The sequence below is a fragment of the Pyrus communis genome, chromosome 8 (assembly GCF_041283825.1).
Source record: "Pyrus communis isolate YQ-2024b chromosome 8, ASM4128382v1, whole genome shotgun sequence".
NCBI lineage: Eukaryota > Viridiplantae > Streptophyta > Magnoliopsida > Rosales > Rosaceae > Pyrus > Pyrus communis.
The window spans coordinates 14,909,398-14,927,192 of NC_142572.1; the positions used below are offsets into that span (position 1 = coordinate 14,909,398).

General features: G+C 37.7%; 4 protein-coding genes across 5 annotated transcripts; 2 read left to right on the forward strand and 2 right to left on the reverse strand.

The window, feature by feature from the left end:
• The first annotated feature begins 116 nt into the window (after nt 1-116).
• On the forward strand, nt 117-5,127 carry LOC137717783 (RNA-binding protein 208). 2 transcript variants are annotated; one of them, XM_068457271.2, is made up of 13 exons: nt 117-235; nt 622-768; nt 1,158-1,219; nt 1,418-1,520; nt 1,867-1,943; nt 2,071-2,132; nt 2,246-2,333; nt 2,621-2,696; nt 3,020-3,050; nt 3,147-3,266; nt 3,800-3,885; nt 4,025-4,198; nt 4,475-5,127. In XM_068457271.2, the coding sequence occupies exons 2-13, from the start codon at nt 637-639 to the stop codon at nt 4,730-4,732; spliced, it is 1,269 nt and encodes a 422-aa protein (XP_068313372.2). In that variant the 5' UTR covers nt 117-235; nt 622-636; the 3' UTR covers nt 4,733-5,127. The 2 variants fall into 2 exon arrangements, with proteins under 2 accessions (XP_068313372.2, XP_068313373.2); XM_068457272.2 differs by lacking the exons at nt 2,071-2,132; nt 2,246-2,333.
• A 1,815-nt stretch (nt 5,128-6,942) lies between these two features.
• LOC137717015 (BURP domain protein RD22-like) lies at nt 6,943-8,350 on the reverse strand. Its single transcript, XM_068456335.2, has 3 exons — nt 8,265-8,350; nt 8,005-8,137; nt 6,943-7,847 (listed from the first exon to the last, which is right to left on the reverse strand). The coding sequence occupies exons 1-3, from the start codon at nt 8,301-8,303 to the stop codon at nt 7,072-7,074; spliced, it is 948 nt and encodes a 315-aa protein (XP_068312436.2). The 5' UTR covers nt 8,304-8,350; the 3' UTR covers nt 6,943-7,071.
• A 3,657-nt stretch (nt 8,351-12,007) lies between these two features.
• Nucleotides 12,008-12,988, forward strand: LOC137718785 (casein kinase 1-like protein 1). Its single transcript, XM_068458319.2, has one exon. It carries the CDS (start codon nt 12,098-12,100, stop codon nt 12,986-12,988), a length of 891 nt encoding a protein of 296 aa, XP_068314420.2. The 5' UTR covers nt 12,008-12,097.
• A 68-nt stretch (nt 12,989-13,056) lies between these two features.
• Nucleotides 13,057-17,136, reverse strand: LOC137718597 (U-box domain-containing protein 35-like). The gene is made up of 10 exons (XM_068458147.2): nt 16,538-17,136; nt 16,297-16,397; nt 16,039-16,160; nt 15,652-15,857; nt 15,508-15,565; nt 15,085-15,391; nt 14,892-14,993; nt 14,389-14,817; nt 13,440-14,198; nt 13,057-13,331 (listed from the first exon to the last, which is right to left on the reverse strand). Exons 1-10 carry the CDS (start codon nt 16,743-16,745, stop codon nt 13,293-13,295), a joined length of 2,331 nt encoding a protein of 776 aa, XP_068314248.2. The 5' UTR covers nt 16,746-17,136; the 3' UTR covers nt 13,057-13,292.
• Between the last annotated feature and the right edge of the window lie 659 nt (nt 17,137-17,795).

Here is a 17,795-nt window from a genome sequence, read left to right on the forward strand (position 1 = left end):
TTATAAATTATTATAAATTTTTTTATATAAAATTAAATATAAACAGTATGTGATAAAAACTGATTACACGATACACGATAAAACGTAGATAGGTGACATAGAGAAGGAATTATCATTCTTATTCTACCCGAACCTTAGTCGTGTGCTTTTCAGCCTTTCACTGTGAGAAAGTTGCTCCGACACAACAACACACAGAAGAAGCCACACCGAGTTTCGCTCCATTTTCTACCCTCAGGTTCCTATCTTCCCTCTCTCTCTCTCTCTCTCTCTCTCTCTCTCTCTCTACCCCCTCCTTTTTCCATATTTTTAATTTATATTTGTTTCTGGGTTTCGATTTATATGAATTATCTTATCTGCCACTCCAATTTCTCACATTCAAGTGAAAAAATAGTTCAATTATTCAGAACCCCCGGATGAATTTCGATTGAAAGTTTGGGACCTTTTAGAATTTTGACGTTTGAATTCAATTTATCTTTCATTCTTTTGGTTTTTCTGTATGTTCTTGCACTTGCTCTGATTATGTTGTTTGAAATTGAAAATTGGGATTTACTGGGTGATCTGCCTCTGTTTTTCTGATTATTTTTTGGGGTTTTTTTTATTATCAAATAATAATTAAATTAGGGAGTATAGTGTAATATGCAACAAAGATTGAAGCTTCAGCAGCAACAACAACAACAACAACAACAAGCTATAATGCAGCAAGCCCTTCTTCATCATCAGCAACAACAAATGTACCATCCTGGTGTGCTCGCTGCTGCCATGTCTCAGGTCTCTCTCTCTCTCTCTCTCCCCCTCCCTCCCTCCCTCCCTCCCTCCCTCACCGTTGTCTGTGCAGAAATTATTGTTTGCCTGCTTTGATCACAAACTTAGATGATTTAGGTTGTTGGGTTTCACTTGATTCATTCAGAGTTTCAAACCTTATGTAATTCAACAGAGTAGCAAGTAATATATTGCTACTACATTTTTTTTTAATGGGGCCTTAAGTTTATATATACCCTTTGGTTGCCAGAATTTTGTTTTGAACTCTTTGGTTTCATACTTTTCTCGGGATTTTGGTGCCCTTTCATAGATTATTTGGGGCTAGCATCATCTGTGGTACGGTCTTAGATTTTCTGGGATTATTTGTTTATCTTCCTTCTACATTTTACAATATGCAGATGGAGCCTATCCCTAGTGGAAATCTGCCTCCCGGATTTGACCCGTCTCAGTGCAACAGTGTGTAAGTGTTAGATAGCGGTCTTCTTTTTACTCTATTTCTGGAATTTTATGTTTTCCTTCCCATTCATCTTTATGTTTGTCTACTTGAAGTTTCTTTAGCTAAAGTGGACAGCGGAACTTCAAGTAGTTCACACCATTTCATATTCAAAAGGATAATTTTCTTTTGAATTAAGGCTTATTATTTGATGGTGGGTTTCAGCTATGTTGGAAACATTCATGTAAATGTCACCGATAAGCTTCTTGCTGAAGTCTTCCAGAGTGTTGGTCCTCTTGCAGGATGCAAGCTCATCAGAAAGGATAAGGTACATCACATGATTCAGGTTCTTTTGAATCATTGTATATGATTTAGTCATTGTTCTTTTGAAGGTTCTGTTTTTCCTTCAGTTAGATGGAAATATATGCGATAAACTGACACATCCATAAGACATCTAGTGTATGCCAATTGGTTACCCATTAGGAGTCATGAAATGATTCTACAAGTGCTTACACTTTGATCTTGTGACATCATGTATTTCTTAAACAAAAAATGTAACTAGCTGATGAAATTGTCAATTGTGGCAAACAAAATAGGAATCCTGCGTTTTAACTTCAAAATTGATTTTCCTTAATGAATTCATGATGTGGCTGTATATATATATATTTTTGCAGTCGTCGTATGGATTTATTGACTACCATGACCGACATTCTGCAGCCCTTGCAATAATGAATCTGCATGGACGCCAACTGTAAGCATTCACTTACTTTAGAACAAGTGTGGCTATTCTCTTGCCTTTCTTTACTTCGATCATGTATGTCTGTCAATAGCTTCGAGGATTGATTATATTCATTAGTCTTTCTAAATCTGATTTGCAGTTATGGTCAGGCCCTTAAGGTGAATTGGGCATATGCCAATAGCCAGAGGGGAGATACTTCAGGTTGCTTTGAGCTTCAGTTGTTCTACTTCTGTGCTTACAATTTTATTTTATTTTTACGGGTTCTTACAATTTAATTAGGGTTCATTCCTTTAATGCAATTTTACAATGATCAGGGCACTTCAATATATTTGTCGGTGATCTTAGTCCAGAGGTTACAGATGCAACTTTATTTGCTTGCTTCAGGGTCTATCCTAGTTGTTCGTGAGTTCCTGTTTCTTTTTATTATCGTTTTCTGTTTTCAAATTTATAAAATTTCTATCTCAGGCGCTAGGGTAGCATGTTTTAGTTTCACCTCATTGCTTTCATCCACTGTTCATGTTACTGACGGACTAAAGGCTCAGGGCTGAAACTTGGTGTAGAAATATAATAGTTCCACTTATTTGTGTTTCCACCTGGGTGTGTAACAGTGTGAATCACCTATTAAATTCCAAATGTCCTGCTGTTAGGTTTACAAGACTTTTTCTTATTGTCCTTTTTATCTTTTGCAGTGATGCAAGGGTCATGTGGGATCACAAAACTGGCCGCTCAAAGGGATATGGCTTTGTTTCTTTCCGTGAACAGCAGGTATTAAGTTGTTGTGAGTAGAAACTAGAGTTTTGGTGAGATTCGTCCCACCGAAAATCTCCTCCCACATTTGTTTGAAAACCTAGAATCACATCAAGGTAGCTTGTTTTTTGCACTCTTTCGTGTGATTAGTGGTGCACATGAAATGCATAAAGCAACGCTTAGTGCAATTGGTTTTTCCGTATCATTTTTGCTACTTTGTGTACCAAAAAGTGTTGGTATTAACATGACACCATATTTTGGTTTATCAAGTGTTGATTTTACATTCTTAGAACTCTGGTACATCATAAGCTGATTAAGTGCCTCTTGGAATTTTTTTTCAGGATGCTCAGAGTGCTATAAATGATTTAACAGGTAACACATCTAAAATGTTGCGTCATGTTGCATAGTTTTCATCGATGTTGAAACATAGTAATACCAGTAGTGCTATGATTGATGCGTTTTGGACAGGTAAATGGCTTGGAAATAGGCAAATAAGATGCAACTGGGCAACCAAAAATGCTGGTTCTAGTGAAGAGAAGCAGAGTAGTGACAATCAAAATGCTGTTATGCTTACAAATGGATCTTCAGGTAGCTTGAAAAGTTTCTGACTTGGTTGGCCCACAGTACTTATGATGTTGTGTTAAGCCCAGGATTTCTTGTTTTGGCCTTCTGGGACTTCAATGATTGTGGCATTTGAGATAAGATTGTGCCAAAGGAGCAAATATGAAATTTAAAGATTGTGCTCAAGAGAAAATATGAAATTTTAAAACGGGATCAAGATGTAGGCCCTTCATTACTTGAATCCGTTTCCTCTGCCGCTGTATGATGAAATATAAACATATCAGATTAGCCTGGTGTTGGTTGTCTCATGTAACAAAGACTGACAGTAGTGAGTTCGACATTGTCAGTGAAATTTTCCTTCGCGTTGGTCTAATATAGCCATAGGTGTTTAACCTTTGCATTTTCTAGGGCAATTTAAATAATTGGCTAAAGCAGATAGTTCTTCGATTTATGGTTGACCCTGTTATATGTTGCCGAACTTTGTGATGCTGGGATTGAGTGGGAAGTTCAGACAAGACTTGATGTGGATGGCTTGTTTTTGTGGTTACTTTATTTTGCAGATGGAGGTCAAGAGAACTCCAATGAAGAGGCCCCTGAAAACAATCAAGCATACACAACTGTCTATGTTGGCAACCTCTCCCATGAGGTGATTAAACATTGATTCTGGCTACGTTACATTTGGATTTAATTTTTAAGCCTTAAAGTTGGTCTTATGACTTATATATTTGGGTGCAAATATGTTTTTAGCTATAACCTCTCGCTGAAAATCTGGTCTTCCTTTTCAGGTTACTCAAGCTGAACTTCATAGTCAGTTTCATGCTCTTGGGGCTGGGGTTATTGAGGAAGTACGTGTGCAGAGGGATAAAGGTTTTGGATTTGTGAGATACAACACTCATGATGAAGCAGCGTTGGCTATTCAAATTGGAAATGGCAGGATAGTTCATGGAAAGTCCATGAAGGTAATAGAAACTCTACTGTAGATTTGAAAACTTTAATGGTCACGCAGTTCCTTTGCCTCGTTCATACTTTTCTTCATTGCACATGTGCACATGACACTTGACGCCTTTCAGTGGGTTGCGATGCATTCAATTGACCACAATTGAAATCCCGTGTTGACAGTGACACCATTTGAAACAATGTGTACTGTACGTCTTTTGCTGGTGGTAAATCAAATTACAAACAGTGTATATCTGTCTTGATGAAACATCTATTCTTTTGTGTGACCGTGTATGCAGTGCTCGTGGGGTAGCAAACCAACTCCTGCCGGGATAGCTTCTAATCCACTACCTCCTCCTGTCCAGCCCTATCAGATTCTTCCTACTGCTGGTATTAACCAAGGATATTCTCCAGCTGATTTGATGCCTTATCGGCGTCAACTTGCCTTGAATCAGGCTGCTGCCACGTCCTTGGCATTGAACTCTGGCGGATCCCAACCTATGTACGATGCCTATCCTAACAGTTCATCCGGTCACCAGCTGATGTATTATCGTTAACACTAGGGGCCGGCGGTGGGTTTTAGGCAGAGTTGCTATTGCGTTTGGTTGCATTGTGCCAATTCTTTCTCTTGGACGTCGTCAGTCAGTCCGCGTGTGCTATGCGTTACTACAAACGAGATTGTGCGTCCCGTCCTTTTTTTTTTTCCCGGTTACAGATTGTGAATTCATCTTCAGTTACATGGGTTTTTGATCTCCTATGTATGTTGTATCATGTAATATGTGATTAGAGGTGTGATTTTCTTTTTAAATTTGTGGGATTTGTTATGAAATGGGGTTTATTTTTTTTATTATTTATTATTTTATAGTTTGGTTAACTTGTCTTGATCAGTTAGGAAACTTGAAGTCAAACTCAACGGATTTATTTGTTTATTGATTGTCACCTTTTTTTTTTTTCCCTCGATGTGAGCAGTCACTCAAAATTAGTTCCTTTTATTTTCTTGATCATTTCTTAAAAATCTCCGGAAAAAATTAATCAAACTGCAAATCTATCGGTTGGAAAAAGAGGTGGTATTTCACAGCAACATGCAAATGTATGAAATTGTCAGTTTCTCGAAGGTGGCAAAGCGCTAACATTGTCAGCTAAGCTTCCTCAATTAAGCAAGTATAAACACAGGTGTCACCAACCCACAAAGTTGTCACCAATCCACGCACATTCTGACGTTAAATTTATCTCAAAAGCAACCGTGAATCCATGATTAAGTACAATGGAGAAAATGGTACATTTATTTGGACCTCGACAAAAGAAAATTTCAACCCAGGTTTGCCAGAGAGTATTCCGCACTAAGAGATTACAATGATGAACTATCCTTGTTCTGAACTGCTTTTTAGAAAAACACTATGTTAAGAAGCACTTATTGTAAAAGCATTTGTATTAGAAGCATATTGAAATTAATAAAAAATGCAAGTGCTCTATGAAAGAGCATTTGAAGTGTTTCTTAAAAAAAAAAAAACAAGAGCACGCGCTTTTAAAGCACTTAAAGTGTTTTTTTTTTTTTTTTTTTTTTTTTTTTTAATTCATGAAGACTTCTATCTTTTTTTACCGAACATAGTTAGAAGCACTTTTGGTAATCTTGAATGTGGTGAATGTTGAAAGGAACACTCTTCGCCTTGGGTTATATGACCTGAAGACAAGGTTATGTCAATTGCTATGAGGTTCAATATTGGTTTGGCTGTCTATGTGTCAAACTTTGAATAACTTGAAAGTAATACTTTGCCGAGAAAGCTAATGAAGTGACTTCTTTCGGCAAAAGAAACCAAACACTCTTCACCAGCTGAGACTTAAGATAGATAGTCAATAGAGCTTGAGAGACTCCCTGTCTAACGAGACAACTAAACTTCTAAGGCAAGTAACTCTACAACTTAGGTTTTGTCTAACTAGATAGCTGCCTTTGCTAGTTGCTTCAGGAAAACCCGCATAACCAGACAGTCGTTGTCATTTGGTTGCCAACTCAAACCCGTCTAACAAGATGGAATTCGTGCTAATAATTAGTAAAGTATTTAGTGTTTCACATAAAGTTGTGAGAGGTTTCGCATAGAGCGTTGATTTGTGTGTTGGGTTGAAGGTCTTTTCTTCTTATAAACCCATGTAAAGTCCATTCTCCTATCAATGTGGGATTCAATCTCAACATGCCCCATCGTGTAAGGAATTTTTAAGCCAAACACGTTGATAACACAAACTAGGTGACGTGGAGCACGTGTGGTGTTGAGCTTCACATGTGGTGTTGAGCTTCACACAAGGACAACTTGCTATGATATCATAAAGAAAGTTGAGGTTCCACATAAAATCAATTGGCAATATAGAAAGCAACCTAATTTCTTATAAGCCCATATAAAGTTTATTCTCTCATCAATTTGGGATTCAAATCTCAATAACCTGACGTAGAGTGTAGGATACCAGGCGGTTCTTGAGTTTTTGGTGGCCATGCTAGAAAAATAAAATAGGGCCATTTCCCGGGCATTGTTTTCACAAGAATAAGTATTAATTCTATTTCTTCACTTGTGCCTCATTAAACATAATAGTTTCACCAAAATAAAATTATATAAAAGGAAATTAAGTGCAAAGAGAAGGACATGTTTAGTTTGGGAAAAGTATTTGTCAGCGAATCATCACACCGTCGCTAAAGATAGCTGAAATCGAAGGAGTAGAGGGTGAGAAAGATATTCTATTCTTCAGTCAATTTCGTCTTTTTCTTCTTTGGAAACTAATATTTTCTTGAAACAGTGCTAGCCTATTCTCAAGGCATTCCTTTATTTATTTTCATGGAGCAGAAGCAGATACAACTCCCTTATTCTTATGGACTCTTTTTCAGCTGACTGATCGTCGTTTAGTACGACGATTAGGCAACTGAAACGATGTAGTGATCATCTAGGTTTTTTTCTCTAAGCCAGGTAAGATGTCCGTCGGAAAGAAGATGGCAGAGGGGACCTTCTCCTGGTTTAAGATGGAGCTGTGACAAGCCCCAATTGTTTGGTGCAAATTTAGATGTGTCTCGATGGCAAATGATTACTGCATTAGCCTTGGTCCCATCAGCACCTTCCATAGGCACCATATAGGCCCGTGTCTTTTCTATGGCATGGCACAAGAACACAGCAAATGGATAGCTCATCTTATGGCACGTAACGACTTTGTCCTCCGCCAGAACCTTCACTCCATCGGTTATTGTGTAAGTCTGCTCCACATCATTGTTGGCTCCTCTTTCCACCTCCGTCGACATTGTTCGGATGTTACTTCCGAGCTCGGAGGTGGCGAAGTCAACCAGTGACTCCAAAGAGGTAGCACAATATCTTTCTTCTCCTTTCATGGCTGGCATTTCGCAATAATCAATGGTTTCCTTGATTGTATTGGCTTCTGCGGATTCCGGCCTCAGCGAAAATCGTCTGAGAATCTCTTCCATTTTGTTTGATGAGAAGGGGATCGACTCTGCGGTTGGGCGGGACACGAAACGTGATGATTTGCTAGTTGTATCTCTGGGGAAGCCATATTTCACTGTTTTTCCAGGGCGCAAGTCCTTCTCCATGAGGACTAAACCGGCACAAGGGCCAAGAGCATCAGTGGCTTTGTCAAGTTGATTCTCAGCGCCAGCAGGACGGAGAAAGTTCTTGGATACTAAGTCTGCAGATTTAGCAGCGTAAACCAAATTAACGCAGCAAAGTACATGCGAGGGACTACACATACGCAAACATGTTGTTATATAATTACTACGTGAAACTATAGACTCGTTTTATAACCATTTTGTAATTAATTTTCAATAATTTACACACACACAAACCTCCAGGATGGACAAGTTCACTGAAAGCTTTAGGCATTGGTGTGTTTGGCAGGACGGAGTTCCAGTAGGAAAGTTGAGGCAACGGCTGCCGGACAGCCGCAGCATGACTTGCCATTGCCACCAGTGTGGTCAGCTGCAACAGTTGAAGTCGAACCATCATTAATTAAGTCGCAGATAATTAAGAAAACAACGAAATTAGTAAACATTAAAAGGATAATATCCAAATTAATTAACTAGAGATGGAGCTAGCTTATTCTTACAGTGAGAAAAGCAAACATTTTTGAGAAACGGAACTCCATCACTACACTAAGATACTTTATCTTTTGCAACTCAGAGTTTGCTAGTTGATGATAACAAAAGCGAATTGGTTGAAGATTTATAGGGAAGGGAAGAACAGAGAGAGCTGATGTAGATGCATGCATCACAGGTAAATTTGGTTGTCTAGATTAGGTGTACAACATGCAGACCCTCCCATTGCTTCGTGTAAACCTCCTCTATTAAAATGGAACGTTACAAACGCAGAGCATGCAGTGGCTGGAAATTAATCTCGTTCTTCAAGGTTGTAATTTCGTGGCAGAATTCTTTTGTAACGGAAGTAGGTAGGTTCTATCTCATGGGGAGTTTTCATTCCTTATGGACAATTTTTTTAAGTATATATAAATCATATTTACGCTAAAGGGTGGATAATAATTTTTCAAGTATAAATGGTATATGTCACCTTACTCTTTGAAAACTTTCACATATATCAAAAACTTTATTTCAATTGACCCAAACACCCCAAAACTAAAAATCAAATCAAATTTTAAATTTTTGTTTGAAATTATCATTTGTTTCTTTTATACCCAACTTTTTTTTTATATTCCTTTACACCCAACTTAAAAATTAAATATGAAATTTTCTAGTAAAGTCATAGTGTTAGTGGATTGAGTAGTTAATTGTTAGGGAGAAAGAGAATAAGCGAGGATTAAACCCATACCAGAGTGGATAAGCATGTTTTCTTTCCACCATTAGAATAAAACGTCATTTTAAATTATTTGATTTACCTATTATGCAATTATCATTAAAGATAGTAGTATTTAACATAGATATGAATGAATGACTGTGGGTTAACCATGATAAAATTTTCCAAACCTAAATCTTTGTATCAGCCTATATCCTAGCCATTCAAACAATCAAAAAGAGTATCTTCAATGTAAAACTAAAATTTGGACATATATCTATATAAGTCTAAAAACTTATAGGTTTAATACTTTTGCATTGAGGAGAAAAATTTCACTCACGACTCAAATTTTATTTTCTTGGTTAAGTATCATTTTTCTTTATTAGCATGAGCTCCACATTAGACTTAAATCTCATATTGAAACTCAAATATGAATCTCACTTTAGCTAGAGGCCCAAAAATTGAATTTGGAGCACATTATTGATAACTCATTGTGAGACTTAACCACTCGTTCACTCCCTTAATGTAGATAATATCGTTTATTCAAAACAAATAGTTCAACTCATATTCCGTCCAAAATTTACCGATTGCATCAAAATATGTTTTCTCAAATGACAAATTTACCTTCAAAGATTAAATTTACACGTACACTCTCAATTAGTATATTTATATATAATATATGATTGAAATGAATTAGAATAATACTTGCATCCCCATGTTTGTTTGATACATTTGGTGACTAAACAATCTCCAATTTGAATGTTTTGTTGTGGGATGCTCTTTAAATGAAGATTAAAAAATTGAATGGTTTCGATTATAAATTTTTTAGAGCGAAACTACATTATTTGTATTTGGTAGAATATGTGCATTCCCCCATGAGAGGGAATGCAAGTGTTATTCCTACCAAAAATGTTACCTTGCACTCGTGAATATATGAAGGAAAATACATTTAAGGAGTGCAAAAAGGCTTTTAAGAGTACTAATAACACCACCCATAAATTATGGACGGTGAGAAAAGCAAAGAATACTTGTGACATATGGATTAATTAAGACTCAACGTTTGCAACAGGAGACAATGATGAAACAAGAAATTAAACTCAGAGATACTTTGGACTGAAATCAGTTGTTGGGTATGTCCAAGGCCCAACAAGTCGAATTTGGTGTGGAAAACTTATTGGGTATTTACTTTGGCAGCAAGTGAACAGTGTACAACCTAAGATTTAAAAGAACCTTATGCTATGGCATTGTGGGCGGCAAAACCCCTCTTTCACAGAAGGGAGGCTGCTCAATCAATTTTTACATAAGAAAAGTGCTTTCCATCCATTGTCAAATTCGTAATTTCAAGGGGATAAAAGCTTGAATTACCAAGTGGAAACTAATTCTCTGACATCAATCATATCAACAACTTGGGATAAGAGGGAATGAATTGAGAAGAAATGACTTATTCTAGAAGAAATAGACGATTCTATAAACGACAGTAGAAAAGAAGAAGAAAATGACACTCAACTCAAATTTAGAATTGCAGAGCTGTTGTATAAACAGAGGGTCAGACATTCTTTTGTGTTTTTATAAATTTCGTTAAAGAAGATGAAGGACGATGAAGTTTGAAAGGAGTTGCAAGGAAGACAACGGAAGGAGGGGTTAAAGTGGACATGCACGCATATCTAAAAATAAATATTTTTTTTATCGTTTGTTTTAATCATGTGGCATCATCTAATTGAATAGACAGAATTTAGGAAAAATGAAGTAAAAATCGAGTTTTAAAGGTTTAAGTAACAAAATTTGACTTTCAAGAGACAAAAATAATGAGATCAAAGTGGAGTTTTAGGAGTGTAGTTAAAAATAATCCTATATAAGGTGCTAACAAAAAAACCCTCAAATATTGATTAAGGTGCTAGTTGCTGAATGCAGATCAAATTTCTTATTTTGTAGGGTATTTGATACGATTTTTGGGTGGGATCTTCGTATTTATTAATTTTTATATTATTAAACATGGAAAAGTCAAGGACTGAATTGCTCCCATATATATATATTGTTATAAATAGGTAAAAGTTAGAGAGATAACCTTTACTAGTGACAGGAGCGAAGCAAGTATAAAATATTACACTGTAACTATAACACAAGGGGATGACAAATGAAAGAGGGATGGATGGATACTGATGTTATTTATCTTTCATTTTCTCTGTATTTTGATAGTACACGGAGCGCGCTATTTATAAAGCAACTCTAGCACACACACTTTGAAAATACGATCTCCTTCATTTCCAAAGTCCACATTACTGTGTGAGTATTGAAAATCTGTGTGGGCATTCATTAATCTGCCAAATATTTTCAACATTGCCAATGTTTTCAACATATATATATATATATATGTATATGTATGTATATGTGTGTGTGTGTATATATATCCATTATGGGTAAGTAAAGTATGTGGTCAATGATTTCTTGTTAATCAAGAAATATCAATGATTATTAAACTTTCTAATTAATTAGGGTTTTGATGGTTAAGTCATCCCATGTGTAATTAAGATGTTTTCTTCTGAAATCTGATCAATTAATGTTCTTTTCGTTTTAGGGTTTTGATTTAGGGCTAGGGTTTCTCTCCGTTGCGTTTTGGGGGTATGGAGTCTCAGGTGGGGGAAAGGTTTCGACTTGGCCAGAAGATTGGTAGCGGATCATTTGGAAAGATATACCGAGGTACTAACATCATTTGGAAAGATTTACTCACATAGACATTTTGGACCGCGTATTGGATTAAATTGTAAGAAGACAATGTTACACTGATTTGAAAGACTTTGTATTTCATAGTTTGTGCTGATATTTGTAATATTTTTTTTTTGTTTTATGCCCCATGATGTTAATCACGATGTACGTCTTTTAATTAAGACACAACTTTAGTTTCTGATATTCACGTTTGAGTTTTGAATAGATATTTGTTATATCCTATGTACTATATAACCCTTTAATAATCCTAGAATCGTTAGGTTCCCTTGGGAATTATATTTACGTCAGGAATTCTCTCTTTTTGACGATCCTTTATTCCGTCTTTTTGGTTGCGTTATTTCCCTTCAAAACCATTACTTAATTGTTTTCGGTCTTAAGCATTTGATTTAGGGCTAGGGTTTTTGTGCCGTCGTAGGGTTTTAGGGGGATATGGAACCTCTGGTGGGTGGAAGGTTTCAACTTGTTAGAAAGATCGGTAGGGGATCGTGTGGAGAGGTCTACCGAGGTACTAATATTCAGACAAACGAGGAGGTTGCTATTAAGCTCGAAAGTGGCAAGACGAAGCATCCACAACTGCTGTATGAATCAAAGTTGTATAAAGTAGTGCATGGAGGACCTGGAATTCCAAACGTGAGAGCGTTTGGCTCTGAAGGAGACTACAATTTTCTTGCCATGGAATTACTCGGACCTAGTCTTGAGGATTTATTCCAAGTTTGCAACAGGAAATTCTCTCTTAAGACGGTTCTCATGCTCGCAGATACAATGCTAGATCGAGTAGAGTTTGTTCATTCGAAATCAGTCCTGCACCGCGACATCAAGCCAGACAATTTCGTAATGGGAGTCGGTCGACGAGCGAATCAGGTTTACATCATTGACTTAGGTCTCGCTAAGAAGTATAGAGACCCTTCAACTCATAGGCATATTCCTTACAGAGAAAATAAAAGTCTGATAGGTAATGCAAGGTATGCAAGCGTAAATACTCATCTTGGCATTGAACAAAGCCGCCGCGACGATTTGGAATCACTTGGATATGTGCTTATGTACTTTCTAAGAGGAAGTCTTCCTTGGCAGGGATTGAAAGTGGGAACAAAAAAGCAGAAAGATGAGAACATCGTAGAAAAGAAAATGTCAACTTCTATTGAGTCCTTATGCTCTGGTTACCCTTCAGAGTTTTCGGTATACTTGCTTTACTGTAGGTCATTGCGGTTTGATGCTAAACCCGATTATGCTTCTCTGAAGAGACTCTTTCGTGACCTTTTTGTTGGTGAAGGTTTTCAGTTCGACTATGATTTTGATTGGACTCGCTTAAACGTCCGGTAACTTCAACCTGGTGTTAATATGTAGTCTTTATGGATCTTTGGTTGTTTCAATCTTCATACTCGTATCAATTATCGACAAAGAGAATATATAAGAAATTGATAGTTGATCATAAGTAATTGACTACTCTAGAATACCAAAAACCAAACTGTCACATACATGCTGAGTTTCATCGACTCGTCAATTTATCTACAAAACTTGTACAATTTTTTTTTTTTTTTTTTGTGCTTAATTACTTACAATCCTTAGACATGTTTTCTTAAATAGTCTACGGTTTGAGATGATAGTGAGTGTTTGCTGGCTATTCCTAGCTCTCAGCAGATCTTGTTTCTGGTTCACTCCCCTCCTGCAAAAACCAATCAACACCTTTTAGATCGCATTCGACAATTTTCAGGGTTCAAAGTAGGATTTAGTGAGAGAAAGAGGACTATGTTTATTGTCCATATACACTTACTAGCTGCACAGAAACTTGGCTGTGTTCGGACGAGGGGCTATGACCACCAGCCATCAGTGTTGGGTGCATTGTCTCTTCAGCAATCCCTCTCAATCTGTTAAGTTCTGGCAGGATAACCTTTCGAAGGTCCGGCCTGTCTTTTCGCCGCAACTCTGCACACTGGAGAGCCAGCTTGGCAAACTTCAATGTGTCTTGAACCGGCCAATCTGGCACTGATGGATCCAGCATATCTTCGAAAGTCCCCTTCTCAATAGCCCTTTCAACATGGTGAGTCAATCCCATTGCCGGCTTGGCTGTGATCATTTGCAGAAACATAATCCCAAGAGAGTACACATCAGACTTAACACCAAGCATGCCAGTTTGCTGATACTCAGGGTCTATGTAGCAGAACGTGCCAGCTGTTGATGTCATGCGATACTGCGTCACGGTGTCAGCAACAGATGGGGGCACAAGCCTGGCCAAGCCAACATCGCTGATCTTGCTCACATAGTTGCGGTCAAGCAAGATGTTAGCGGGTTTTAAGTCGCGGTGGACTAGTGGCTCTGGTTTGGCCTGGTGGAGGAATAGCAAGCCTGTCCCAATTTCAGCTGCAATCTTAAATCTAAGTTGCCAAGAGAGAATTGGACTGTTTCCTCTACGAAGAAGACGGTCTTCCAAGCTCCCATTAGCCATGTACTCATAAACCAAGCATCCGTACTCCGGGCAGGCTCCCAGCAGAAGAACCATGTTAGGATGCCGTATAGAGCTCAATACTTCAACCTGTTCATGGTAATTAGCAAATCAACCAAAAAAAAAAAAACTTATGTTTCCAAATTTATAATCCCTTGTCAGACAGCCCGGCAATACACGAATCAACCAAACTGGGGGTCCAAATACATAGTCTTGCAGCATACGTATCTTATATTGTCAAACTGATTGGAAAGAGAACACGCGCCTTTTTGTTTCATACCTCTTGGTTGAACTGTGATCTTCCTTGTGCAGCATCTGGACGTAAAACCTTAATTGCAACAGGAGTATGGTCAAGATTACACCTATATACAGGACCGTAACCTCCTTCTCCAATCTTGCGGGATTCTGTAAAGAACTCCGTGGCAGCCTCAATCTCTTCAATTGAGTACTTCCTATACCTGACATCCGACTGTTGCAGAGCGCTAAGTGCCTTCTTCTTCTCTTCGTGTTCTTTGAGTGCTTTCATTTCTGCATTGATTCTTTTTTGTGCTTCCAGTTCTGCAATCCTCTTAGCTGCTTCAGCAGCCTCGATGGCTGCTCTGGACTTTGCTCTCTCCTTTTCTACAATAGCCATTGCGGTTTCCTCAGCTAGCCGCGCCTCTTCCAATCTCCTTTCTTCTTCTAATTTCCAGCGCTGGAGTTCTACAGCCTGTAAAATAACATCAATTATCAGACCTATGTGAAATCACGAAAGGTGTAAAATGTTGATAGAATTTCGCTTACCTTTTGCTTCGCCGAGAGTGCCTCTTTACAGGCAGTGCTATACATTTCCATAGTTTGCTTGAGCTCCAGCTTTAGCCTTCTCATTTCAGCCTCCATGTCTTCCTGAAATTCGAGTGACAAAAAACATTTCTATTGTAACAAAATTTAACTAGAAGTACAAATTCGTAAATTAATAGAGACTAGATGCACTTACCATTGATGCAGAGGATAACCTATCACTATCCTGAGAAACCGAAGAGAATGTGGGTGGAGAGGAGCTGACATCCACGGACCTCCGTCCAAAGTACTGCATAGACTCAAAGCTGTGGTTCAAGTCTATTTCCGTGCTGTTGGACATTCGTGGTGGGGTGACTCTTCCTGAATCTAGGTTTTCGTTATAAAATGCAGGGAAGATACGGTCAATGCTCGGCCTTCCAGAGCTAACAAAAGATATATCAGTATCCGGCATAGGGAGATCTGCATATGACTTCCCGTTCGGGCCTTTCCTAGTAAACGGAGACCTGCTTCCCATGATATTACTGTTAGTTCTCACAACAAAACAGATAAATTGCTTTATGTTTTAAAAACCATTTTGTCCATCTTCATTGAAAGGGAGAGATTGAGAGCTGCTACTGACCTGAAGTAGTCCATTTCATCGTGGGATTGACGTGGCGGTTCTGGTGGCTTTTCATTTCCTGGAAGTGGATCCAACATTTTAAGGTTCCTTGACTTTCAAAAAATTAGTGGGAGATGATTATGCTTAAGGGTGAAAGAAACCAACCTTTGTTACCAGAAGGAGGGAAGACGTATGGCTCTGACTTTGGGCTTGGGGTGTGGTTACGAGCTGGGTTGCGTAGGGGTGAGACAGCCGGGGCAGGACGTGAGGCGGCCCTCCTTGATTGGAGTTTTTGCTTGGATACAACATATACATTACAAAAGTCTGGTGCCGCCTTTGATATGTTTCCTGGAATATCTGATGCTTTGAATCTACATAAAATTTTAAAAAAAATGAGACAATGTTCTGTGGAATTTCGAGGCATACGAAGCAACGTAACGCCCTACGGAATTGGTTTCATAGTTTCAGAAATTTAACTTGCAATCAAATAGCACAACTAGGAGGGTAAATAATTTGTTCAAGGGCAGCTGACTTAGAAACGAAGGTACTTACCTGAGAAAGCCGGTTTTTGCTGAGGCACCAACAACCAAATGCTCGATTGCAGTTTGAGTAACGTATTCAACTAATGCTTTCGTTACATCGGAGTCTTCTAGTACAAGGTCTCTGCATTGTATCTGAATTCGAAAAAGAAAAGATAACACACAAGTAGAAAAGCAATAAAAATATTCAAATCCTAAACAGATGTGTAATTGTTCATGAACCCTAAATGAATATAATTCAAGAATGCAAGTATAAGTTCATCAAACTCACATTTTTACGTGTGCAAAAAACACGAAAGGGAAGGAACAATTCCCGGGTTTGGGGATCAGGGTCCTTGCATACCAACTGTTGGTCCCAATTTGGATTACTTCCTGCAACCAAAAATCAAACACCACAATGCAAAATCTTGAGGTGTGATTTAACTTAACTTGCATATCAAGCTACAGAAGAAGAAAACGGGAGCGTGAAAATCACTGGCCTGAAAATGAAAACATAGGCAATATGTACGTACTTGGGGTGGAATTGGAAAGAGAATGCGACTGAGAAATTATGGAATGCTTGACCTTGACATGGATGAGAAGAACAGATTGGCCTGGTTTGATGAGACTGTCAATTGCCCATTTGAGAGCACATTGGCTGTTCTTGTCCCTGTCTATTGCCACTGCCACAATCCCATTCCCTGCTTCCTTCTTGTCCACTTGATTATTGGCTAGCCACATTTCTTTCTCTCTCTCTCTAACTCTAACTCTCTCCTCTCTCTTCTTTTCCTGTACTTTCTTAATCTTAAGAAATAAGAAGAAAAAACCAAACAAAAACAGCAAGAAGAAACAAAAAATCCAATACAAACTAGCAAACAAAGCCTTAGAATGTTTTTAAATTTTTTTTTTTTGGTGGGATTTTAAATTTTATATCTTTGTTTAAGCTTCTTTATCTCTCTTTTGCAGCAGGATCTCTAAAGAGAGACAAGAAGGATTTGCGTTTCAAGTATGTGTTGTGTTTGTGTTGACTTTAATGTTACTTTTTTTGTTGTTTGAGAGCAACCAAACAAGAAGAAGAAAAAGCACTTTTGGGAATAACAAACTTCTTTTGATTTTTCACTGGTGAATCCATAAATCTCTCTCTCTTCAATTGGGTTGTTTTTATGAGAGACCCTCCACCATTTGCGGATTGTTTTGGTGTTTTAACCTCTCCCTAACTAATGACTATATTTTTGTCACTCAGTCAACCCTCCCTCTCCTTCAAATTCTCACCCACTCTGCACAAGGACAGGATTTGATCCATTCTTAATAACATTTCATGAAAAATGTCATTGTTATTCATTTTTAAAACAAATTATAAGAATTCGGACAACAAATTGACTCACAGATTAAGAAAGATCAGTCACAACGTGCACGTCAATTCCACAAAATGAACGGTCAGGATGAGCACATGCGTGCATGGGGCAACTCATTTGAGCAATTCTCTATAGGTTATAGTCAATGTGAAACCATTATCTGAGAAGTCAAGAGTCAAGATTTCATCAAACAAGATAACTTAATCTAAACTGCATATTAATGAAATATTCTTTGTCAACCAAAAGAGGATGAAAATACATTTTTGTCTTCTATCACAACAAAAAAGTTAAGGATAGTAATGTAATTTCACAAAACAAAATTTTGCTGTTTTCTATTTAAACCTCACTTACAGGCGACCTTATCATCTCTAATTTAAAAAATAAAAAATAAAAAAAATAAAAAATAAAAAACAAATTTTCACACACACTTTGTGCA